General features: G+C 38.1%; 1 protein-coding gene across 4 annotated transcripts in view; it reads left to right on the forward strand.

Moving 5' to 3' along the window:
- Positions 1–15,241, forward strand: part of FGF12 (fibroblast growth factor 12) — a 601,258-nt gene extending 586,017 nt beyond the window's left edge. For all 4 annotated transcript variants that reach the window (XM_005903170.2, XM_005903169.3, XM_070371782.1 and 1 more), the window contains one exon: positions 10,642–15,241. In XM_005903170.2, coding sequence (XP_005903232.1) covers positions 10,642–10,760 — 119 coding nt within the window. In that variant the 3' untranslated portion in view covers positions 10,761–15,241. The remainder of the gene's footprint in view (positions 1–10,641) is intronic.
- Positions 15,242–26,769: the final 11,528 nt, after the last annotated feature.

Raw genomic sequence — 26,769 nt, forward strand, 5'->3', positions numbered from 1 at the left:
TGCTGTTATAGCTGTAGTGGATAGAATAAATAAAGCAGAGCACTGTGGAAGAAAATATTCAAGGCCAGATAGATTTTTAAAAATTCTAAGCCCTACACTAATAAATATGTTTTCTAATGAAATAATATCTTGTTGTAATAGAAAGTGATGGAAAATCCTTTGAACTACTGCAAATTAAAATCAGGAATCAATTATTGGGATGAAAAAACTTGACTTACATGGGACAGGAGAATTTGAGAAGCACAGTTTAGGAGCTGTAGAATTTATGTAACTCTTGAAGATCAGCTTCTAGATGGTTCCCTAGAAATGTTTCTTAAAGATTTTTCACAATTGCTTAGTAATAGATAATTGAAAAATTAATACCAGAACTTAAAATTCTAGTACCAATAGCTATAAAAAATTGTGATTAATTTTTAGTGTACAGTCAAATATATAGGATTCTCATATGTAGAACTAGTAATTCTTGATTTATCACTTACTGTTTATTCTTCTTAAGCTTCCCACAAAACAAAAGGATAGCCCTTGTCAGTATGTTAGTTAGCTTAACCAATTGAATATGGCTTAGCAACTAAATTACAGTTAAAATTTGTAATTTTAACTTTGAATTACAGTTAAAATTATGGAACTTAAAATATGTTAGATGTCAAGTATAGTTATCACTCAGTATTTGCAGCTCATTCCAGGAATCCTTCTGATACTGAAATCTGTAGATCTTCAAGTCCCTTCTATGAAATAGCATAGTATTTGCATATATATACTACACACATTGGAGGAGGCAATGGCACCCCACTCCAGTACTCTTGCCTGGAAAATCCCATGGACAGAGGAGCCTGGTAGGCTGCAGTCCATGGCATCGCTAAGAGTCAGGCAAGACTGAGCGACTTCACTTTGACTTTTCACCTTCATGCATTGGAGAAGGAAATGGCAACCCACTCCAGTGTTCTTGCCTGGAGAATCCCAGGGATGGGGGAGCCTGGTAGGAGGCCGTCTATGGGGTTGCACAGAGTTGGACACGACTGAAGCGACTTAGCAGCAGCAACTACATACATCTCTAGATCATTTATAGTACCTAATACAATGTAAACACTGTGTAAATGGTTGCTAGATCAGGACAAATTCAAGTTTTGTTTTTTGGAACTTTCTGGAATTTCTAATTGAGTATTTTCCAATCCTTCTGAGGATGTAGAATCCATGGATACAGAGAGCTAACTATATACATTAGATACACAGCTGGTCTCATACGTAATAGTGCCTCAGCTAGGTTTGTTCCTAAGAAATTAAGATGGTGTTTGCAAGGCATCAGAACAACTCATAAAAGTTTGAAATGTTGCCAGCCATTTCTTATGGAATCTATGTAGTAAGATTCAATTTGACTGATTCTTCTTAACTATCCTGCCTGGCTGTATTCATGTCATGTAAGCATAGTTGGACATTTTTATAAATAAGGAGATTGAATAGATTTTTCCCTATACACTCAACTTGATGGGCATATTATTAGCTGTTTGTTCACTATCAAATTAAGGCTGATATATACCATAATCCAGGTTTAAATCCTCTCTCCTGGACTTCAGAAGGTCTGACTCAAGTTGGCTTGGTCACTCTCATCCCTCACCACCTCAGTTTTACCTGATGCTTCAACAGTCACTGTTCCTCTTAGACAACCTGCACTTCATCCCTTCATTCTTTTTTTTTATCTTTGGATGCACTGGGCCTTCGTGGCTGTGCGCAGGCTTTCTCTAGTGTGGTGAGTGGGGGCTACTCTCCAGCTGCGGCGAGCAGGCTTCTCATGGTGGTGCTTTCTCTTGTGGAGCACGGGCTCTAAGGCACCGGTTCCATAGTTGTCGTGCACTGGCTTAGTTGCCCTGTGGCATGTGGAATCTTTCCAGACCAGGGATCGAACTCGTGTACCCTGAATTGGCAGGCAGATTCTTAACCACTGGCAGTCCCATCCCTTCATTCTTATTTATTAGCCCATCTACTTCGCTAAACCCTTTGCCTCCTTCAAGACTAAATCAACATTAAAGAGCTATTTTATATACTCATTCCCATTCAGCTCTGCTATGGCCCTTTCCTCTCTGTGATCTGTGTGCATGTCTATGCTCTCTTTCTTAGCCTTGAACTCCTTGAAGACAGGAATTAGATCATTTCTTGCAGTTGCCACAGAGCACCTGGTACGAAGCAGTTTGTTTCTGCTCATAGAATAAATGAACAAATTAATACTGAAACAAATTCCTCTTTGGATATCAGTCAGCAAAAGAGTAATTGGAATTTGAGGAGAGGAAAAAAGAAAATAATGTAATAGAATCCAAATGATGCAATATTAGTTAAGCCAAATTAAAAGGGTCAGTAAATGCTTTGTGAACCAGGTCATTCCACCAGAGAAATCCAATATACGCTGTCTCTTCTAAGTGTGCATATGGAGGTCAGGTCAATCAGGTCAGGAAGTTTTCTCAGTTCCCCTCCCCATCATATAGTAATTGGTAGCTTTGAGATTAATCCTGCATGTGTACTAAGTCATGCCCAACTCTTTGCAAGCATATGGACTGTAGTCTGCCAGGCTCCTCTGTCCATGGGATTTCCCAGGCAAGAATACTGGAGTGGGTTGCCATTTCCTACTCCAGGGGATCTTCCCAACCCAGGAATCAAACCCCACATCCCCTACATTGGCAGGTGGATTATTTACCTCTGAGCCACCTGGGAAGCTCTTGACATTAATCAAGACACTTCTTTTTCAGAGAAGAGCAAACTCTTCTAAGAGAGCATTGTGTAATAGAAATATAATATGAGCTAAATATGTAATTTAAAATTTTCTGGTAGTCATATTTTAAAAATAAAAAATAAACATGAAATGGATTTTAATAATATACTCAATATAGTATATTCAAATATTATCACTTCAATATGTAAGTAATATAAAGCATTACCACTGAGATTTAATTTTTACTGTGGTCTTTAAAATTCACTGTTTATTTTATACCTCTTGCACTTCTGAATTAGGACGAGCCACATTTTTAGTGATCAGTGACCACATAGGCAAAATGGATACTGTATTAGATAGCGAAGACCTAGGATGTTTTCATCAGATTTCCCTATCCTCTCACCAGCCCTGTATCCTTCAGTTCAGTTCAGTTCAGTTCAGTCACTCAGTCACGTCCGACTCTTTGAAACCCCATGAATCGCAGCACGCCAGGCCTCCCTGTCCATCACCATCTCCCAGAGTTCACCCAAACTCATGTGCATTGAGTTGGTGATGCCATCCAGCCATCTTATCCTCTGTTGTCCCCTTCTCCTCCTGCCCCCAATCCCTCTCAGCATCAGGGTCTTTTCCAATGAGTTAACTCTTCACGTGAAGTGGCCAAAGTATTGAAGTTTCAGCCTCAGCATCAGTCCTTCCAATGAACAGCCAGGACTGGTCTCCTTTAGGATGGACTGGTTGGATCTCCTTGCAGTCCAAGGGACTCTCAAGAGTCTTCTCCAGCACCACAGTTCAAAAGCATCAATTCTTCAGCGCTCAGCTTTCTTCACAGTCCTATATCCTTCAGTTCAGTTCAGTTCAGTTGCTCAGTCATGTCTGACTCTTTGCAACCCCATGAATCGCAGCATGCCAGGCCTCCCTGTCCATCACCAACTCCCAGAGTTCACCCAGAATCACGTCCATTGAGTCAGTGATGCCATCCAGCCATCTCATCCTCTGTCGTCCCCTTCTCCTCCTGCCCCCAATCCCTCCCAGCATCAGAGTCTTTTCCAATGAGTCAACTCTTTGCATGAGGTGGCCAAAGTACTGGAGTTTCAGCTTTAGCATCATTCCTTCCAAAGAAATCCCAGGGCTGATCTCCTTCAGAATGAACTGGTTGGATCTCCTTGCAGTCCAAGGGACTCTCAAGAGTCTTCCAACACCACACTTCAAAAGCATCAATCCTTAGTGTATCTCAATTCTCTTTTTCTTAGCACAGTTCTAAGACTGATACTGTTGACTATTGGGGAATTGTTGGTTCTTCCCATGCAAACAGGACATCTCTGGTTTTAATAGTCACTTCTTTGTTTACAGCTTACATGTAAGGTGTTTGTTTCTGTGTGTGAGTTTTGGAAATTATGTGTAATTCTTAAGTATGTTGTGTAAATACACACAACATGAAATTTGCCATTTTAACCAATTTAAGAGTACATTTCAGTGCCATTGAGTACATTTCTGTGTTTTGCAGCCATCACTACCATCCATCCCTAAAATTTTTTCTTCTTCCCCAACTGAAACACTGTACCCATTAAGTATTTCTCGCATACTTCCTTCCCTTAGTCCTTGGAAACCACCATTCTATGTTCTGGCTTTATTAATCTGACTACTCTAGATATCCCACATAAGTAAAATCATAAAATATGTTTCCTTTCATACCTAGCTTAGGCTTCCCCTGTGGCTTATTATTTCATTTTGTCTTTAGGTCCTCAAGGTTCATCCACGCTTATGTTAGGATTTGCTTCCTTTTTAAGTTGGACGATATTTTATTGTATGCAGATACCACATTTTGTGTATCTGTTCATTGGTTCAACCAACCAAAGGTGCTCGTACCTTTGCACTATTGCAAGTAATGCTTTTATGAACATGGCTGTGTAAATACTATTCACACCCTTGCTTTTATTTCTCTTGGGTGTATATCCAGAAGTGACATATCTGGATCATACGGTAATTCTATGCTTGATTTTTTGAGCAAATCATTGTATAGTTTTTCACAGTGGCTGTCCATTTTAAATTCCTTCCATCAGTGTACAGTGGTTCCAGTTCCTCCACCTACTTGGCAACACTCATTACCTATTTTTTTTTTAAATAGGCATCCTGAATTTGTTTTCATTTCCATTTTTTGATGACATTAGGGATATTTAGTAGAAATGAGGCCAGCTTGGATCTAGATTAATGTATGGAAATAACTTTAAAATTGTCTGGTATAAGACAATTACTTGCATCACTTATTTGATTAATTGTTTTTGTGCTTTTATTAAGAAATTTTGATTAGGACTTTGAAATCCTACACTTTCATTTGGCTCTGCTACTATTCACCATCTGATTTTAGGGAAGTCACTTAGTTTCTTTCATATTTAAAAAATGAGGATAGGAATTTCTCACCTACTTTGTTCACCTGGTTATTATATTTAGTTGGTCAATTTAAAATGGCTTTGAATTTCCACCTGGGCAGGTTTTGGTACTTTCCAGCAAGATCCAGGAAAATCTTCGCAATCAAATGCCAGCTTGGGTTCTATAGGAGAATCTCATCCCTCTGTGATCATTCAGACTGAGAAGTTAGTTAATCCCAGTTAGGGTTAAATGTAAAATTCTGTCTGTTGTTACAATACATTTAAAGACACTTTGACTATGAAAATAAATAAATGGCTTTGAAGACTCTGAAATAATAGGTTTATTGAAGGGATTAATTCCGTGAACAGAGGAGCCCGGTGGGCTACAGTCTATGTGGTTGCAAAGAGTAAGACTGACTTCTTATTGTTCAGTCCCCAAGTTGTGTCTGACTCTGCATCATGGACTGCAGCACACCAGGCTTCCTTGTCCCTCACCATCTCCCAGAGTTTGCCCAAATTCACATCCATTGAATTGGTGATGCCATCCAACTATCTCATCATTGTCACCCTCGCCTCCTTCTGCCTTCAATCTTTCCCACATCAGGGTCTTTCCCACTGAATCAGCTCTTCACATCAGGCGGCCAAAAGTATTGGAGCTTTAACTTCAGCATCAGTCAGGGTTGATATCCTTTAAGACTGACTGGTTTGATCTCCCTGCTTTCCGAGGGACTTTCAAGAGTCTTCTCCAGTACCAAAGTTTGAAAGCATTAGTTCTTCAGCACTCTGCTTTCTTTACTGTCCAGCTCGCACATTTGCACATGACTACTGGAAAGACTATAGCCTTGACTATGTGGACATTTGTCAGCAAAGTGATGTCTTTGCTTTTTAACACACTGTCTAGGTTTGTCATAGCTTTCCTGCCAAGAAGCAATTATGTTCTAATACCATGGCTACAGTCACCATCTGCAGTGATTTTAGATCCCAGGAAGAGGAAATCTGTCACTGCTTCCACCTTTTTTCCTTCTATTTGCCATAAAGTGATGGGATTGGATGCCGAGATCTTAGTTTTTTCTTAATATTGAGTTTTAAACTGGCTTTTTCACTCTCTTCCTTCACCCTCATTAAGAGGCTCTTTAGTTTCTCTTTGCTTTCTGCCTTTAGAGTGGTATCATCTGTAAATCTGAGGTGTTGATATTTCTCCCAGCAATCTAGGTTCCAGCTTTTAACTCACCCAGCCAGCATTTGGCATGATGTGCTCTGCGTATAAGTTAAATAAACAGGGTGACAATAAACAGCCTATTGTACTCCTTTCTCAATCCTGAACCAGTCAGTTGTTCCGTACAGGGTTCTAACTGTTGCTTCTTGACCCACATACAGTTTTCTCAGGAGACAAGTAAGATGGTCTGGTATTCCCATCTCTTATAAGAGTTTTCCACAGTTTGTTATGATCCACACAGTCAAAGGCTTTTGTGTAGTCAATGAAACAGAAGCAGATGTTTTTCTGGAATTCCCTTGCTTTCTCTGTGATCCAACAAATGTTGGCAATTTGATCCCTGGTTCCTCTGCCTTTTCTAAACCCAGCGTGAACATCTGGAAGTTCTCTTCATGTAATCCTGAAGCCTAGCTTGGAGGATTTTGAGCATAACCATACTAGCATGGAAGATGAATGTAATTGTCTGGTGGTTTGAACATTCTTTAGTATTGCCCTTCTTGGGAATTGGGATGAGGATTGACCTTTTCCAGTCTTGTGGCCACTGCTGGCCTCTCCAAATTTGCATATTTGATAGCATCATCTTTTAGGATTTTAAATAGCCCTGCTGGAATTTCATCACCTGAATATGGACTGGTAAATCAGTCTGAAAGTATTAAAAAAAATCTAAAAAAATATATACAATGTATTTTTGGCATGCAGATTTTAGAGATTATCATTGTGATTATTGTATACATTACAGTAATTTTGGTTTATATTTTGGACACATAATGCACTTTATAGTACAGTTATGCTTTGTTTTCTTCTTGTATTCTGTGTCATCATTTTATTATGTACCTTTCAGACAGAATAGCACAGTTATGGAGTGTTGATACAACTATCAAAGAAAGTTATATTGGGAGGAGAAGTGTTTTGTTTCTTTCTTGGCTTTCTAATTAGATCATATTCATTTAATTACCTTTTAATTCTAAAATTTGATTGAGATTTATACCCCTTGATTGGAATCTGAGAGCCTGAAAGTAACAATGAAAATTGAAGCCCAAGAAATTAACTGAAATCTATTTGTTTTTTTACTCTTAATTTTCCAGCTAGTTTGAACAGTTTTTTTCAAACCTGAAATTTTACTACTTCATTTAATGGAAAAAAAGGAAAATTTGTGATTGAATTGTCCTTAAAAAAGAGAAAGTTGCACACTTTGCTATGACACTGGTGACTTTTACTGTTTTAGAAATTGAAAAAGTTTAGATGCCAACTTGGAAAACTCTGGGGACTTGTTACTTGAATGGCCAGCAGGATTACATTATTAGTAAAGTTATCTGCAATGATAATTATAATGGCAACCTTTTGTGTTGTCACAACTTAGGTATTTTATATGTAAGTGGGAAATAGCAAAAAAAGATAAAAGTTAAAAACAAATGTCTTGGGTAGAGTCTATGACAGAAGGAAACTTTAAAAAGAAATTACAACACTAAGAAATTCAAGCACAAAAATTATAAAATATATTATTTAATGGAAATTAAGAGTAATATTCTTTGTGTCTCTAAACTGAAGTTTAGAAATTTGCATGCCAAAAATCTATTGTTTATAATTTATTAGATGTTTTCATTCTTTGAGACTGATTTAGCAGTCCATAGTCTTTGTGACCACATGGACTGTAGGGCGCCAGGCTCCTCTGTCCATGGAATTTTCTGGGCAGGAAATACTGGAGTGGATTCCCATTTCCTTCTCCAGGATCTTTCTGACCCAGGGATCAATTGCGTCTCCTGCATTAGCTGTGCTGTGTGCTTAGTCACTCCGTTGTATTCCACTCTTTGTGACCCTATGGACCGTACCCCACTGGGCTCCTCTGTCCATGGGAATTCTCTAGGCAAGAATACTGGAGTGGGTGGTCATGCCTTCCTCCAGGGGATCTTCCCAACCCAGGGATCAAACCCATGTCTCGTGCATTACAGGAGGATTCTTTACCATCTGAGCCACCAGGGAAGCATTAGTAGGTGGATACTTTACCACTTCCACCACCTGGGAAGCCCCAGGTCAGGTTTGGGGATTTTCACAGCTGATTAGGTGACAGAGTAGGGAAAAACTGCTTTATGGCATCATATAAATTGCTTTCCAGTCCAGTCACTTCATTACATCTTCTGGATTCCCATGTGCACTAACCAGTTATAAACACATGGTTATATATTTTGCACACATAAACATATTATTTAGTTTGGGGGATTTTGACACTTTCCCTATAACAGAAATATATGTAAGAGACATTAGGCTTGAAGAATTTCAAGATTTCAATAGAATCTTACACAAGGATCTTCTGCCTTTTGTAAAAGAAACAGACTCTTGAATTACCTACTGGTACTATCTGAAAATTACAGGATCTATTCTTTCTAAACTAATTTCCTCTGTACACTTTGCTAGTGAGGCCAAAGGTAGTTAGTCCTTTGAGGATATTGGAGGGGTCATTCAGTACAGTAACTAAAATATTTTAAAATCTCATTTTAAAATCTATATAATACTTGTGTATGATATACTGAATCAACATGCTTTTATATATATTTTATACTAACCTCAGTGTGGTTCAGATTTTGCTAGCATCAGCATCACCTGGGCACTTACTAAAAATGCAGAATCTAAGGCCATTATAGATCTTCTGAATCAGAATTTGCATTTTAATAATACCCCTATGTGATTCAAATGCACATGAACATTTAAGAAGCCCTCCTACTGAGATGTTGCAAGAAACCTATCTCCTCATCTTTGAACTAGTCTGAGGAGAAACTTCCTTGTCTCTTAACTCTCTTAATTTAGTTTTGGATTTAGAATGTATCTTCAGTGGAAACAGTTTATCACTGTGTTCTCTGAAATCTTTTATTCAGAATTTTCATGAAGAGATCAGCTTCTTCATTTTTCTTATACATCTTTAGATGCTTACTAGGTGTCCATTGGACAGAGCTAGAAAGTGGCTAAGTGTGGAAGTGGACCAGACAGTGTGTCTCCCAAATAGGTGCTCTTAACCACCATACAACATCTATTTATTCATGGCCATGCTCAGGTTTCTAGTCCCAGGGCAAAGCCTATAGGAAGAAGCAATTTGATTGGAAATAACATTCAGATGGCCAAGGTATTGTAGTGATTATTCAACAGATGCTATGCTAAGTCACTTCAGTCGTGTCCGACTCTGTGTGACCCCATAGACAGCAGCCCACCAGGCTCCCCCGTCCCTGGGATTCTCCAGGCAAGAACACTGGAGTGGGTTGCCATTTCCTTCTCCAATACATGAAAGTGAAAAGTGAAAGTGAAGTTGCTCAGTCATGTCCGACTCTCAGCAACCCCATGGACTGCAGCCTACCAGGTTCCTCTGTCCATGGGATTTTCCAGGCAAGAGTACTGGAGTGGGGTGCCATTGCCTTCTCCGATTCAACAGATAGGGGTATGCAATTGTTGTTCAAGTCAAGGATGAAACTATCTCTTGATATTAAGTAAATATTTCATATGCTCATACACAGTCACATTTGTCTCACAACAGTAAAATGAATCTGTTTTAGTGTACTCAATATGCTGATAGATACTATCTTACAAGAGTAACTGTGAATTGAAAAACATTGTTCTTTCTATGCAGTAATCTAGCAAGATCTGCGATAATTCACAGATGACTGAGCTTTAGAGCCAGACAAAACAATAGACGATAAAAAGAACTGTTTATATAGATGCAAACTGAAATCTCAAGGTTGCATAATCATATTTCCTATTGATGAATAACTAAGAAGCCACAGACTGTTCATTACCTTAGGTGAGGGAAATATGAAGAAATTGGAAAAACTGTGTTGTTTTTTTCTTCTCTGCTCTGTCTCCTATTATCATTTCTTATATAGGATACCCTGAAACTTGGCACTAAAATGTCAATTGATTCAACAGTATCATATTTCTTGTAGTAAGGTAAAGATTAAAAGATCATGTAAATAAGAGGTTTTTTTTTTTCCCTACCAGAACTAGATTACAGACTAAAGTCTGAAAAACAAGGTATCTCTTTCCTCCCTTTAAATGTTATACTCCTGATGTCTCCTCTAACTCTAGTTAAAAATCCTGTTACATAGGTTAGTAGACAGCAAAAACTTATTAAGCCTTATCTATAAGGAAACAGAAACCACTTATATGTCTGCAGCTCTGGGAGACTTAAAAGGGTGTGACTGATAGAACTAGAAGAAAATTGTGTATCCATTAAATATTTTAAGTTAAGACTCGTTTTCATGGAAGAAAAAGAGCTAGTGATGAGAGTGAACACTAAATAAAATCAAATCTGAGATGTTTATTGAGGCTGAATTTGGTGTCCACTATTGTTGTGAATAATTAATGTGATTTTTGCCTTCCAGTGTGTATGTACAGAGAGCCATCACTACATGAAATTGGAGAAAAACAAGGGCGTTCAAGGAAAAGTTCTGGAACACCGACCATGAATGGAGGCAAAGTTGTGAATCAAGATTCAACATAGCTGAGAACTCTTCCCTTCGTCCCTCTCTCATCCCTTCCCTTTCTCCCCCTGCCCTTTACCCATTTCCTTCCAATAAATCCACCCAAGGAGAGGAAAATAAAATGGCAACCCAGGACCTAGTGGCTAAGATTCTGCACTCAAAATCTTCCTTTGTGTAGGACAAGAAAATTGAACCAAAGCTTGCCTGTTGCAATGTGGTAGAAAATGCACATGCACAAAGATTAGCACACCTAAAAGCAGAGGAAAAAATAATCAAGACTCCACAAGCATTAAAATAAACTGTGTTGTTATTAATAGAGGACTAATTGTAATGAAGACATAAATATAATAAACATGAAATAAAGTCATTACCTTAAAGAAAAGGGTTTTGGAGAATTGAACTTACAAATTGATGTAATATCCTAAATGGCTTAAACTCTGGATAATGCTGTGATGTGTGTTTTGAATTTGTATTTTCTTTGGGCATTTGGAATTGACACAAAATTGCAGTCTGTTTCCAGGATTTTTTTTTACCATAACATTGAACATGTATGAAGTACAGATTCTTCTAGTGCCTATAAGGTATATAGCCAGGAATCATTTAACATCAAGAAAAATTTTATTTTAAAATTTTATTCCTGAAATCAATATTTAAGATTGTTTTATGTAAAGGATTGTCATATGTTGAATTTAGTGCTATTACCTGATTTCATTCCTTCCTAACAAGAGTTTCAGATTCTCCTAGAAGATTATCATATTTTTTTCAAAAGTATTAATTCAGGAGCTCATTTTTTTTTATTTAGTCACTTAGAAAAAAATTTATTGTTTTAAGATTGAAGTAACTTTTAGGAAATTCTTTGTTGTTTCCATGCCTTGGCAGTGATATGTAACTTATGTGGTTTTACCATTTGATCTGATTTTTTTGTTTTTTTACTTTGTGGACACCTTTAAGAGTGTAGGTAAATGTCTAGCTGTGTTAGAAGAGAGTTTTATACCATTTCTTGCAGCAGAAAAGAAAGAAAAGGTGTTTTACATAAGGAAATAAATCCTAAGAAGTTGGTGCAAGCAAGCTGTATCAATATTTGCCTTTGTACCTTACTAAGTTTTCTTGTATGTAGCATTTTCCAAACTTCACCAAGGAATTGGGAGGCATGGCTGTGAAATTCTTAACTTACTATCTTATGAAGCCAGTAAACTGTTTGTTGCTAGATAGCCTCATTTATAAATCTAATTGAAAATAAGTCTGTCTCCTAGAACACAGAAGGAAAATGTTATACCCTGGATTTTCAAGGGCCATTGAGAAATAATACTGAATTAACAGCCATGGTTCCGACTTGTGTGAGTGACTTAAAGTAATAAAAAAAAAATAACTGTAAGACTAGGCAAATGCATATTTAGGAATACTGAAATGTTAGAGAAGAAATGAATACAGTTGCCTTGGGGAAAAAATAGATCTTCTTGGTCCTACAAATCAGGAATGGTGTAGAGACATCCAAATCAAAACAAAACAAAACAGAATGTTAAAAAATATATGCAGATTTATGGATGTTATCAATGAGAAGACTTAGCATGTTACTTCTCCTATAGCTCTTCCGTCCAGCATGTATTGTTCCAAATACTCCCTAAAATATACACTTTGCAGAATCTCTAGGCCCTCACTTTAATGACCTTGTCATTGGTTGCTGTATTCTTTCAAAGTCACTGTAATTTCCCTCACTCCACACAATCATTAGTGGTCGGTGTCCTTCACCAAGTATTCTATTTCTCTTATCAGGAGGTGAGCAGAAAATGAAATGAAGGAATTTGTGTAATCAGTTGCAAAGAATAAAAGTTATGCATCTCGGCAAGGATTTTGAACACACGTCTGCAAGGGATATTTGTTTAATCAAAATATTTGAAAAGTAAGAAATAAAGACATTTAAATTAAATAAAAGAATGTTATTCTTCTAGGAAAAGAATGCCCTTGTAAAAAGAAATACAACTCTAGTTCTATTTCTCCTTGTCACTCTTGATTCAACTTGATTATAAACACACCTGTCACTTCCAGGACCAATCAAATTATAAGCACAAAGTCTTATTATTTTTTTTGAAAAAATAAAAAGGAAGCTTCTACAAAATGGCTCCCAGGCTCATTTAGCATAAAATGACTTGAGCTTTTTGGTCATCCACACATCCACACATATACACACATCACAAGCTTACAAGTGACACAGTTGACAGTTTCACAAAGTGTTCTCAATCACACTGACGATTTCATGATAGAATATATCTTATCTAGTTCGATATTATGGAGAATATGATAGAGAGATGAATCTCCAACAAAATTCTTCCCTTTATTTACAATGGCTGTTTATCATTTCACGTCTGGATGCACAGCTTCCCCCTTTCTGAAAGCACTGGAGACAGTTCTAACTACCCAATTTGTATTTTGTGTTTCTCCATATCATTTAAGCAAATGCTCACCATGGTGAAACATTTGGAGATTGGCTTTGTTAAGTTATACTTAGTTTCAGAAAATAAATTGTTGAAAATCTCAAGTTCTTTAACAGATTAACCTGACAAAAGCTATGGTTTAGAGCACAGGGTGAACTTTTGCCTACCTGCTGCTTATTTTTTTAAGTATGTAAAGCCTTTAATAGAAGAATTCAGTATTCATTATCTAGGTTTTTTAAATATTACCAAATATATACATATTATTATTCTATTCCCTCCAAAAATATGAGCCATTTTAAATAGTTTGCTTTTCAGGTTTATGCAAAATAATTATCTTGATTTTCATCGTCCAATTTCTGGGTCTCAATTCACCCATTACTTATTCTCCTATAATTAAACTTGTTTTTTTTTTTTTTTCTTAAATGCATTGGGATAGTCTCAGAAAAATTATGACTTTCAAAAGCTTTGTAATTGACTATGTAAGTATAAGGTAAAATGTGCTTATTCTGAGTCCTTATTGTATTGATAACATGTTTCAAAATCAGTGGGCTTAAGAATGAAAACAAAACTTTTGAGAATCTCACAAAGTAGTTTTCTGGCCAATATACCTTACTAATGATTAAGCTAGAAGTCTGAGCTATAGAAACAAAATGGTGCTGAAGTTCCCTCGGCTAACTCAGAGATTTTGTGCTTCAGAAAACTGGAGGACAGCAAGTCAACTTATCCTTGATCATGGTAATAGTTTGAGTTTTGAATTTTGCATATGAATTTCATAGCACATTTTCAGTTATTATGGATTAGCACAATAAAAAGACATTAATTTGACACAAATAATGATGCTTTATGGGCCTCATTCTAATCTAGATAGCTGTTAGAAAAATTGTTCTGCTGAAGAAAATGACAATGCTCTTGATAGGTATTCCATGCAGATGAGTGGTTCTGCGGTACCACTACAAGAGATGAGAGTATTAAGACAAAAGTTAAGGATGAAGAATCTTACTGTGAGTTGAAAAGTTTGACAGTCCTAATTTGGGACCAATAATTCCCTGGTGGAGAAGCATGACTACATCAACAATTAATTTTTTTCAACGTGAACCCAGAAATAGAAAATCTATTATTTCACCTTCAAGGCTTCGTCTCTAAGGTCACGCTCCAAGAAGGTTTTCCATGATGTTGCTCAATTTCATCTGCACCAGGTGAAACCCACTCCAGCATAAAAACCCCCTGCTTATTTTAGTATCAAAGAAGGCTGAGGTTACTTCTCTGTCATAAACCTGTAAATAGCATTTTATAAATCAAAATCACCTTCAAAACAGTGGATTGTTCTACAAATATATATGTGTATATATACACATTCTTCTGAAATAAGGATATATTCTATAGAGTTTTTATTTGATTTGTGTTCTTTCGTCATAGGTAATTACAGATAAAGAGGTTTGAATGCAAAACTTTATATATATACATATACATATATATGTGTATATTTCTAATGGTAGTATAAGTTGCCACTTTATAATAAAAAAGAAACAGGTGGGAACAATAATCAAAGCACATACTCCTTCAGAATGTCAGTAATTCTGAATCCCTTCTTTGATGCAGAAATAGCTATTTTTTATTTCTAAAAAGGGATTTTAAAGAATTGTACTTCCTGACAGATATCCTGGTAAATCATATCAGATTGAAAATTTATACTTGAGGGCAAGAAAAAACGTGCTAAATGCAGATATTCATTTTTCTGGAATTTTCCTGGAACCCAAGTTAAAAATCAACATTTAAAATCTAAATTAATGTTCACAGATGATATATTGAGCTTCAGTAACAGAAGCAAAAATATATTTAACACGATGATAATAAATTTAAAATAATGTCATAGTAGAAACTGCATCATTAGACATTTTATTAGTTGGAAAGAATGAGTGGATGTTTTTTGTCTTTGCTCTAAGCACAACCTAAGGACTGTGGCATTAATTTTTTCTTAAAGTTGTTCAAAAGTCCAAAATATACTCCCATGAATAGAGCGGGTTTTAGGCTCCATTAAATGTTAACATCTTAAGAAATTATTGAGACTGAAATGTTTAATAAACGCATTATATGAGAAACCAAACAAATTAATGTTTTGTTTTTACATTAAACACAGATTACTCAAATCATTGGTTTTTTGAGATCTAATTTGTAAAATGTTTATACATCACAACCTTCCTGAAGTAAAAAGCAATTAAAATCTTGAGATGCATATGCATGCAGAGAAAATACTTGCACATTTTTTTCTAACATTAAATTTATTTGGGAAGTCTCTTTCCTTTTAAAATGCATCTTATAATATGTCACTGAAAAAGTGCTATGTCTTATAAAAAAATCAAAACTGGATTTATGGATGGAAAATGAGTCAAAATTTTTATTGAACACTGGTTATAAGTAGAAATTACCTTCTAAGTTAGAAGCTACTTGTGGTAAACCTAATATTTTCTTTTTGAGAATTAAGAACTAGAGCACATCCATTTAGAGCATATTCATTTATTCATAATTTACTAACTAGACCCTTAGTTGAGTTTAGGGATCATAAACTAAATTATGATCTCAAAAAATCCAAGAAAGGCAGACATATAAATAACGTAATACCCAAATGTAAGTACTACAATAGTTATTAAGATTTTATGTACAACTGATGTTGCAACAATCTAGCATAGATGAAAGACAGGGGTTGGAAAGGGGATAGATACTGAGTAATGAAAGATACCAAGGGGCTCCACCAGTAGAGGAAATAATTTGAAGAAAAGTTATAGAGAAACAAAAAACACAATTTGGAAATCCTTGTGAATGAAACAAAGAATGAATGTTCGGAGGAGATGTGGGGGGACTGAGTTGAAAGAAATAAAAATTAAAAGTTTTTCAATGTTTCATCACTGTACTCTTTGGATCTGTTAGGACAATTCTGCTTGCTCACAGCAGAAGGCCCAAACCACACTAGTCCTTTGTCTAGAGATCACAACATCATTACCACAAATGCTGAATTTGTCTGTAGTTCTAACTGCCCACTCCATGTTTATAACTTCCTTCTTCTAGTTCAGAGATAAAGAATTTGGTAAAGAACCTGCCTGCAATACAGGACACCCAGGTTTGACCCCTGGATCAAGAAGATCCCCTGGAGAAGGGAATGGCTATCCACTCCAGTATTCTTGCCTGGAGAATTCCATGGGCAGAGGAGCCTGGTAGGCTATACTCCATGGGATCAGAAAGAGTTGCATATGACTGAGCAACTAACGCACACACAGAGTTCAGAATTCTTTTTACAAGTTGCAAGATACGAAATATTTATATCACCTATTCTCTCTTACAGTTCCCCAGGAAACATCTTGAATCTGACTGGCCCAGTTTAAGCCATGGGTCCCCATACAATAAACCACTGTGGCCTGGAATTTGAGACATGTCGACTAGTTCAAATCAACCAGAGCCTTCTAGACTTTTAGGTTGGACGTACTTGTCCAAAGATACAGGTCTGCATAGACGAGGGGTGACTATTTGAATGAAATTCAGAGTCCATTTAGCAAGAAGATGTGGAAATGCATGCTATGTAGCAAACTTTCCATTATCTGTTAATGAATGTGTATCCTATCACAGCTCATTGGCTATTCTAAAAACTGGCAGAGAAATGCAAGTACTAATGAATTAAAGCTGCAGCCATAAACCATAGGGAAGACAAAGGCAACTGAAGCTTCAGTTTCCAAAACATTATTAAATGTCTGCTATGCAAAAGGCACTGTGTGGGTCACTGGGGAAGATATAAAAGAGCTGCAATTTTAGATTATGAGAATGACTTGCTGTCTATTGCCCTAAGAAGGCAGACAAGATTTGCAATTTTAAAGAAAAGTGGCCCATTTGACAACTCAATATACCTGTTACTGGCTTCCCTGGTGGTTCTGCTGGTAAAGAATCTTCCTGCCAATGCAGGAAACACAAGAGCCTCAGGTTCGATCCTTGGGTTGGGAAGATCCCCTGCAGGAGGGCATGGCAACCGACTCCAGTATTCTTGCCTGGAGAATCCCATGGACAGAAGAGCCTCATGGGATACAGTCCATGGGGCCGCAAAGAGTCAGACATGACTAAATGCACGTGCGCACACACACACACACACACACACACACACAGTGCCTGGTATGTCCAGTGCTTTTAGATGACTGTCAGAGGACTAGAAAAGCAGTTTGGCTATTGTAAACCAGAGGTCTATATCATATCTACTTTTCTGTTTCTGTAAAAACACTGTTTGGATGAGGCCATTAAAAAATTCATCTTAAAATATCTGTCAATACTCAGTCTGGGTCATAAATTCAGGACTATTTGCTATTTCAGAATCACCTGGGGTAGCCATGCATAACATTCTTGAATCCTCTGTGCAGATTATAGCCTATGTTTGAACACTCTGAATGATAATTAAATATATTAATCTCTCAAGCATCATATTCCTTTTGGGGACAGTACTGGTTTTATAAAGTTCTTTCTCATATGAAGTAACTTGTTCTGTAGTGTCTACCATTCTTTTAAATTTCACTCTCTAGGGCTATTCCAGTGACTCAGTGGGTAAAGAATCCACTGCAAATGTAAGGAGACACAGGAGATTCAGGTTCAACCCCTGGGTCGGAAAGATCCCCTGGAGAAGGAAAGGGAACCCACTCCAGTATTCTTGCCTGAAAAATCCCTTGAACAGAGCAACCTGGCGAGCAACAATCCCTGGGGTCCCTAAAGAGTCAGCCACAACTGCGCAGCTAAGCACTCAGGCACTCAGGGCTACTCAATGTTAATTTAATCCTCCACCTACAAGAAAGGCTACAGACATTTGAAGGTTATTGGCATTTCTTTGGGCTTTCCTGGTGGCTCAGACGGTAAAGAATCTGCCTGCAAAGTGGGAGACATGAATTTGATCCCTGGGTTGAGAAGATCCCCTGGAGAAGGGAATGGCAACCCACTCTGAATTGCCCAGAGAATTTCATGGACAGAGGAGCCTGGTGGGCTCCAGTCCATGGGGTCGTAAAGAGTTGGACACGACTGAGTGACATTCTTCAACTATTCTCTACTTGTGAAAGATTTTCAGAGATTTAAATGTTTTGCTTCTATAGTATTCTGTTTTACTCAGAACAAATTTTATTAGTATGGAATGCTAAATACAACATGGTGTTCCTTATATAATTTAACTAGTGAAGAGACATTCCCTTATTCTTGATAGTCTAACAATCACAGTAAGACTGCATGTATTTTTTGATGACCTCATCAAATATTTTTTCATATTCCAGTTCATTTCTGTCAGAACACCTAAATATTTTTTCACCTTTTCATCTGTATGACTTAAATTGAGATGGAGCCTTGCCAATAGACTAATTCTAACTTGATTAAATCATTGAGAAGCATTAACTCCAAAGATACAAGCTCAGAATTGTCCACAGATACACTACAAAGTTTCCATTCAATGATTAGCTGTCAATCCTCTACTTCCTGTGATTATACCTAACTTTGTGTGATCAGATCAGACTGTTTTCAGGAATAAAACACAATTCACTTTATCTCATCTCACCTGGGGTGAGATATTAGAACTGATCATTCTGATGAAAAGTCTTTATCTTAGGAAATATATGCTATTACAGAAGGTACATGGTTTTGCTCTATTTTAAATTCTCTATCTTCTTTAATTTTATCATCATTCTCTCCAATAATTACATTAATTATCTTACACTTATCAGAATCAATAGCTTCTCACTAGTTTCATGATTTTATTCTGAAAATTTAAATATTTAGTTGTTTCTATAATAATTTCCAGATCTCTTCAAATTTCTATCCAGTGTTTTCTTCTCTAAGTCAACTTGCAGTGAGTGTTCTGGTAACACTCTAAAAGGTTTTTAATAAACTGATAAATCTGATAAATCTCTGAGGTTTTAAGAACCAGAGAGTGTTTTTTGGTTGCCTTTGCCTAGTATTAGCAATCGGGTATGCATCAAATATTTGGTGTATCTTCTTTCATAAAATTCTCCTGATTTTCCCTAGCTTCCAGCTTTTTTTTTTTTTTTTTTGCAGAGGAGCAGATATACTTTGTTTGAAGTTACATGAACTCTCTGAGCGTCAGCTTTCACAATTGTATTTCTTGGGAATTTAAAATATTATTGATATTGTTGTTATTTTTCTAATCATTTTGACAAGCTTATCTGGAAGATAATATATCTTAATCACTGTACTCTGTCTCTTACAGTTACACTCAGGTATTAGCCTTGCCATTTCATGCTAATTTGTTTTCCTCAAAAATATGTCCATGACCCAGAGAAGCACAGAGAGACACCCACAAAAACACAGGAAGAAGAGGTCCTTAATATATGAATTATATGTCAATGCTTTGGCTTGTCTCTATCACCCACATTTTTACACACTTGCATAATCATTTTCCTCCTTCTGTCCATTTTCAAATTATCTTACCACTTGGATGACTGCCTTAGCTCTGAACTAGGTTACTTTTTAAAAAGTTAAGTAATTAATATAACCCCTTAGGATAGTATTTGGCACATAGTAAGCCTATAATCGATTTACTGTTGTTACTATTATTAGCCATGCTGCACAGCATACAGGATTTTAGTTCCCCTATCAGGGACTGAACTCATGGAAATGCAGAGTGGAAATGTATTTCCTTGCGGTGGAAATGCGGAGTCCTAACCACTGGACTACCAGGGAAGTCCCATAGTTTACATTTTTTCCCCTATGTTTCTGAGTGTTTATTTTCCTTTATCAGGTAACCCTGGAATGCACTACCACAGATTCTACTGGCCCAGCATATCTGGTTAAATAAGAAAACAGCCATCACAATACCCTTCCTTAAAAGTCTTACTGAGGTACAACCCCATTCAGCCTGTACTGGCACATCTCAGCACATGTGCAAACCTAGCATGAAATCAGGGACTAGAATGATCTTGACCTACTTGACTATCCTGTTCTCCAACATAAAACGTTAGAACTATTTCTCACCTGGCTGAAAAAAAAAAAAAAAATGACTGCTGTCTGTTAGAACACAGACAGTGTACATGTCCTTGGACTTGCAGGTGGTTATCCACCTATCTGATGCACACTATACAGTTATCCGGAACTTGGTTCCAAAAGCAGGAACTGGAGTGGTTATCTCCCCACCTCTTCCTGCCTCTCCCAACCACTGTCTCTACAACTAGATCTAAGTTCTGGTCAAATGTATGTACCTGGATTCCAGGTGAAGGATTCCAACAATTAAATCATCAATCAGAATACATAAAGTGATTTCATTTTCAGGCCTTTCCTGTTTATTTAAGGAAATGTGGGGACCTATTCAGTTTATATTGAAGGACCTATTCAGTGGTTCTTTAATCTTGATTGCATATTAGAATAATTTAAGCTCCCCAGTCTTAGAGGGACAACTGCCAGTAGATATAATGTTGTTGTTTAGTCCCTAAGTCTTGTCTGAATCTTTTATGACACCACAGACTGTAGAGCGCCAGACTCCCCTGTCCATGGGATTTCCCAGGCAAGAATACTGGAGTAGGCTGCCTTTTCCTTCCCTGTGTATCTTTCCAACTCAGGGATCAAACCTGCATCTCCTGCATTGGCAGAAAGACTCTTTACCACTGAGCCACTTGGAAAACTCAATCTAGGCTCACATCCCCTCAAAATCTAGGCTCACCAACCCTCAAAATCTTGATGTCATTGGTTTGGAGTACAGACAAGTGATTTTCATCTGTATAGGTTGATGAGATAAACTCCTAAATAAACTCCTAAAAAATAGCTAATATTTATTAAGCACCTATTCAAGGCTGAATGAATCTGGATTTCAGACAACTTGTAAGTTGCAAATATCCATAAGTGTTATGAGCAGAAGACACTTTTTGATGAAGTTTAGACAATCTGAAATGCAGGTGCTGTTAGATGCCAAGCTACTGCTGTATCCCTGCCATTTTCTGAAACAGCCTAATCTCATAGAGTTGGTGTTGTGATATATTTAGAGATTTCTTTGTAAGGCACTTGGCCTTATATTTCATACTATTGTTGTTTAGCCACTAAGTCATGTCCAACTCTGTTGTGACTCCATGGACTGTGGCCCTCCAGGCTCCACTGTCTATGGGATTTTCCAGGCAAGAATAATGGAGTGATTTGCCATTTCCTTCTCCAGAGGATCTTCCCAACCCAGGGATCGAACCTGAGCCTCCTGCATTGGCAGACAGATAATTTGCCGCTGAGCCACCAGGGAATCCATTTATATTAATTACTTTACTGTGTATCTGGGGTTTCCCAGGTGTCATGTTAAGAATCCGCCTGCCAATGCAGGAGACACAGAAGATGTCAATTTGATCCCTGGGTTGGGAAGGTACCCTGGAGTAAGAAATAGCAACCCACTCCAGTATTCTTGGTTGGAGAATTCATGGACAGAGGAGGCTGGTGGGGTTGCAAAGAGTCAGACATGACTGAATGACTAAGCACACTATATATCTGGAGTTGATTCAAGGACAGTTAGCTCTGTCTGAGTCCAGAGAGATGCTTATTTAATGGGTGCTTATTTCTACACAAGATACTCGAATCTGAGTGAGGTCAGGAAGTATGGCTGCTGTCTTGAAATAGTAGCCCCCAAGGATGTCAAGGACATCAGTAAAATACCTAGACTTGTATGGAAAACTGGCTTTACTTGCCTGTCCAGTACCATTTTATTTACAGTGAACAGCCCAAGACAGGCTTCACTGTTACTTGGAAAGAAGTTCACTTTTCTCTGACAGTGCAGTCCTGGCTATAAGATATCTCTTAGTGTTGTACTCTGTCTTTTCTGGATCAGATCATCAATTCCCAGGACAGAATTAAGTTATAATAGCTTTATCCCTGCTTTCACTCAGAGCACTCTGTCCTCTTAAAAAAAAAAAAAAAAAAAAGTCACCCCTGATATTTTCTTCTCTTCCCAGCACTACATTTCAGAAACTGAGTAAGAAGTAACACATGCATTTTCCTCTACTACATGTACAAGGATTGACTCTGTCACAAGCAGGAGTTCCCTGTATCCATTCCAGGAAGCTAAGTATTTCAGTGGTGTTTGTTTCTGTGTGTTACTATGTAGCCGGTCTTCTCTGTATTTCATCCATCCTTACCTTTATCATCTCCATCAGAAACATGACTCGTCAAGGCTCATAAGCCCCCTTGACTTTTCCCCGGTGATCAGAAAAGGAGAGGCATAAATTCATCTCAGGTTGTCCTGAGTTCCAGTACTTAGAGCCTGCTGAACACTAGAAGTGCAAATCGAAGGAATGCACCTGGGAATCAGCTCACTTTCTCTGCCTCTGTTGGAGTGCCAGCCAACTCTTTTCAGGAAAAGCCTGAGGAAACTAGGTCCTTTATTTTCCAACAGTAGGAGTCTGGAAACTGGGTCAGACCTGGTATGATCACTATACAGCTTAATGCCAGTTCATCCATCTTGGACTCTCTCCTAGTATGATTACTGGTTAATTCCAGTGGATCTCTGAGTGACAACCTCCCCTGACTCAGGCTCAGGAACCTCATTCCAGTGAGCTCTGAATTCAGTGCTGCCAGAATACAGCCTAGCTGTCTCCACTCTGTCTGTCTCCCTCCCTTCCTCTCCCCCTCCTCTTTCTTCCTCAGAAATTCTCTCTCTCTCCCTCTCTCTCTCTTTCTCTGTCTCTCTGTCTTTCTTTTCTAATCTCAGCAGTATCCTAGAGTGCTGAATACTATGCTATGCTATGCTAAGTCACTTCAGTCGTGTCTGATTCTGTATGACCCCATAGATGGCAGCCCACCAGGCTCCCCAGTCCCTGGATTCTCCAGGCAAGAACACTGGAGTGGGTTGCCATTTCTTTCTCCAATGCATGAAAGTGAAAAGTGAAAATGAAGTCGCTCAGTCGTGTCCGAGTCTTAGCGACCCCATAAACTGCAGCCTACCAGGATGCCTCCCAGGATGGAGGCATCCATGGGATTTTCCAGGCAAGAGTACTGGAGTGGGGTGCCATTGCCTTCTCTTAGAGTGCTGAATACAGTATTTGGTAAACTAGTAGGTGATAATACCTAGAAAGCTAGAAAAATTCTCACCTCAATCTGATTGCTATAGGATCTTCTACAAGCTAACTCCCCTCGATACCTGTTTCCCCATTGTAAAATGGAGATAGTTTGCAGAGCAGGGATTAATTTCATTGTCTAATAATAGTACCTCGTAGCTCAGACGGTAAAGCGTTTGCCTAAAATGCGGGAGACCCGGGTTCGATCCCTGGGTCGGGAAGTTCCCCTGGAGAAGGAAATGGCAACCCACTCCAGTATTCTTGCCTGGAGAATCCCATGGACAGAGGAGCCTGGCAGGCTACAGTCCATGGGGTCGCAAAGAGTCGGACACGACTGAGCGACTTCACTTTACTTCAATAGTCCTTATCTATATTGAAAATTTGTGTTTCTCTTTATACTGTGGTTCTAGACACACATCAAAATCCCTATAAGACAACATTAGAATTTCTGTTTACAGTGCACAAATGTATTTTAAAGAACTAAATAGAATAATCAAGAATGTGTGTGTGTTTCAAAATGTGTTAGTCTGTCAGTCATGCCTGACTCTTTGCAACCCCATGGGCTGTAGTCTACCAAGCTCCATGTTCATGGAGTTATCCAGGCAAGAATACTGGAGTGGGTAGCCATTCCCTTCTCCAGGGGATCTTTCTGACCCGAGGATCTAACCCTAGACTCCTGTATTTCAGGCAGATTCTTTTCCAGCTGAGCCACCAGGGAAGCTCTAATCAAGTATGCGTGCTTTGTGCTTAGTCACTCAGCCGTGTCCAACTCTTTGTGACCCAGTGGACTGTAGCCCGCCAGGCTCCTCTGTCCATGGGGATTCTCTAGGCAAGAATACTGGAGTGGGTTGCCATGCCGTCCTCCAGGGGACCTTCCTGACCCAGGGATTGAACCCGGGTCTCCTGCATTGCAGGCGGAATGTTTACCATCTGAGCCTCCAGGGAAGAAACCAAGTATGCTCACACCCAAAGTTTGCCATTGTACTGTCTCTTCTTCACTTCTACTGTTCTGGGCTTCCTTCTGATATTATTTCTCTTCAATCTAAGGAACTTTCTCACAGTATGTTTAGAGCAGGTCTACTGGCAATGGATTACCTAATCAGGAAAACTAACCAGGAATTATCTGAAAGTTTTTTATTTCACCTGTATTGCTGAAGCTCGTGTTCATCGGATACAGCATTCTGAGTTGACAGCTTTTTCTCTTTCAACCATTGAAATTTGTAATATCACTTCTTTCTGGCCCTTATGGCTGTTCTCCTATTGAGAAGGCATCATTTTTCTCTGGCTGTTTTTAGGCTTTTTTTCCTTTCTCTTGAATTTTCAGCAGTTTGATTATGATATGTCAGGAAGTGGAATTGTTTGCGTTTATTCTGTTTGAAATTCACTGAACTTCTTGAATTTGTAGGTATAGTTCCTTTGTCAAATTTGGGATATTTCCAACCATTATTTCTTCAAATATTTTTCTTGCACTACATTTTTTCTCTTCTCTTTCTGAGGCTCCAGTGATAAATGCTAGATTTTTGGGGGTTATTATCCCACAGATCTCTAAGGCTCTTTTCACTTTTCCGATTTTTTTGTTTCCCTGTCTGATGTTCAGATTGAACCACTTTTATTGGTTAGCCCTCCAGCTCATTGATTATTTCCTCTGTCGCCGCTATTCTGGTACTGAGCTTGTCAATGGAGGCTTTGCTTTTGGTTTCAATTATTATGTTTCCCAGGTGGTGCTAGTGATAAAGAACCTGCTTGCCTATGCAGAAGACGTAAGAGATACAGGTTTGAGCCCTGGGTCAGGAAGATCCCGTGCAGAAGGAAATGGCAACCCACTCCAGTATTCTCGCCTGGAGAATCCCATGGACAGAGAAGCCTGGCAGGCTACACAGTCGTGTCTCAAGAGTGGGACATGATTGAAGCAACTTAGCACATTGTGTTTATAGGTTTAAAATTTCCATTTGCTTCTTGTTTATATCTTCTATTTATTTGGCATGCTTTCTAGTTTTCCTTTTGTTTCAAGAGTCATTTGATTCCAACAACTTTGTCATCCCACCATTGGTATCTTGATTGTCATTTTCCCATGTAAGCTGAGATTTCCCTGGTAGTTCATATGCCAAGTAATTTTTAAATTATACCTTGGGTATTTTGAATATTATATCATATATGAGACCCTGGCTCTACTTTCAATCATATGGAGAATATTGAAATTTTAATTTTTGTATGTAGTCAAACTGGTTAGATTTAGACCTTAGGTTTGAACCAGCCTCCTGAATTCCTGGTTCCAATACCAGTAAACTTTTCAAAACATTCATATGCCATTTGGATCTTCCTGGTGTATATGCCACCTAGTGGTCAGTCTTGGAAATGGACGGTGGTGAATATGCTCAGTTCTCAAAGTCTTTTGCATGCTAAATAGTATCAGACCTACGTGTGCGCACTGTTTGGGAATGAGTTGGATGCTTATAAACAATGATTTGGGATTGATTTCCTGCGTTGCTTCCTCTCCATAATCTCTGTCCATACTTTCTGGTTCTTTGGAATTTTTCTATTTCATCCTTCATGTAGAAAGCTGCTATTTTAGTGATTCTGCTCTTCAGTGCACTTCTGAAGGGTATCCATCTCTCCAGTTAAACAGTGGAAGGACACATAAAAAAAGCAACAATGGTTGGCCCCACCTTTTTGGAACTACTGCTCCTCTGCTGAAAGTAGAGGAAGGCTCTCTTACTCAGAGCTTTGGCTTCTGTGGGCTCCCATTATGACACAGCTGTTTAGGGGTCAGGCCCTGGGAGAACAGAAAAAAGAGACAGGACTGCAGTAGGGCATTTCCACACTTTCTCTAAAAAATGTTTCCTTTCTGTTTCTTGAGTGAGTACTGTAGGGCTTCTCCTGAACTCTCTGTCTAATCCTTTGTGCTTGCTGCTGTGTTGGTTGAGGAATATTGGAGAAAAAAATGATAAAGTCACCATCAATTCATCAGTAAATCAGAGATCTCTTCCCAGATTTACCAGCTATTTTTAAGACTCCTCAGTGAGCTGTTTGATGCATTTTGTCCAGGTTTTATTTGATGCACAACACAAATTGGTACTTACTCTATCATATCCAGACTGGACCACTGAGACTCTTTAAAACTCCAAAAATTTAACGATGCCTACTTGTATGTTAATTATCCTACTTCATCAGTTTACCAAAAGTCCTCCCCTTTTCCTCAAAGTCCATGCACCAATTAAAAATGTAAAATCCAGGAGTAATGAAAAACAAATATTAAATATCCCAATACTCTACCAATCCCGGATAATGTGAAGAAGAATAAATGTCCCCATCCAACCTAGTTGCTACCTGAATATAAAATGTAGCATTGTATGGCTTTCAAAATATGATTTTCAAATAGTGTTTTTTAAAGAAAGAAGATAGCTGAGCTTTCCTGGTTGTCCAGTGGTTAAGAATCTGTCTTGCAATGCAAGGGACACCAGTTCAATCCCTGGTATAGGAAGATGCCACAAGCCATGGAGCAACTAAGCCCATGAGCCACTACTGAGTCCATGTTTTAGAGCCCATGAGCCACA

Source organism: Bos mutus, chromosome 1 (assembly GCF_027580195.1).
Source record: "Bos mutus isolate GX-2022 chromosome 1, NWIPB_WYAK_1.1, whole genome shotgun sequence".
Classification (NCBI taxonomy): domain Eukaryota; kingdom Metazoa; phylum Chordata; class Mammalia; order Artiodactyla; family Bovidae; genus Bos; species Bos mutus.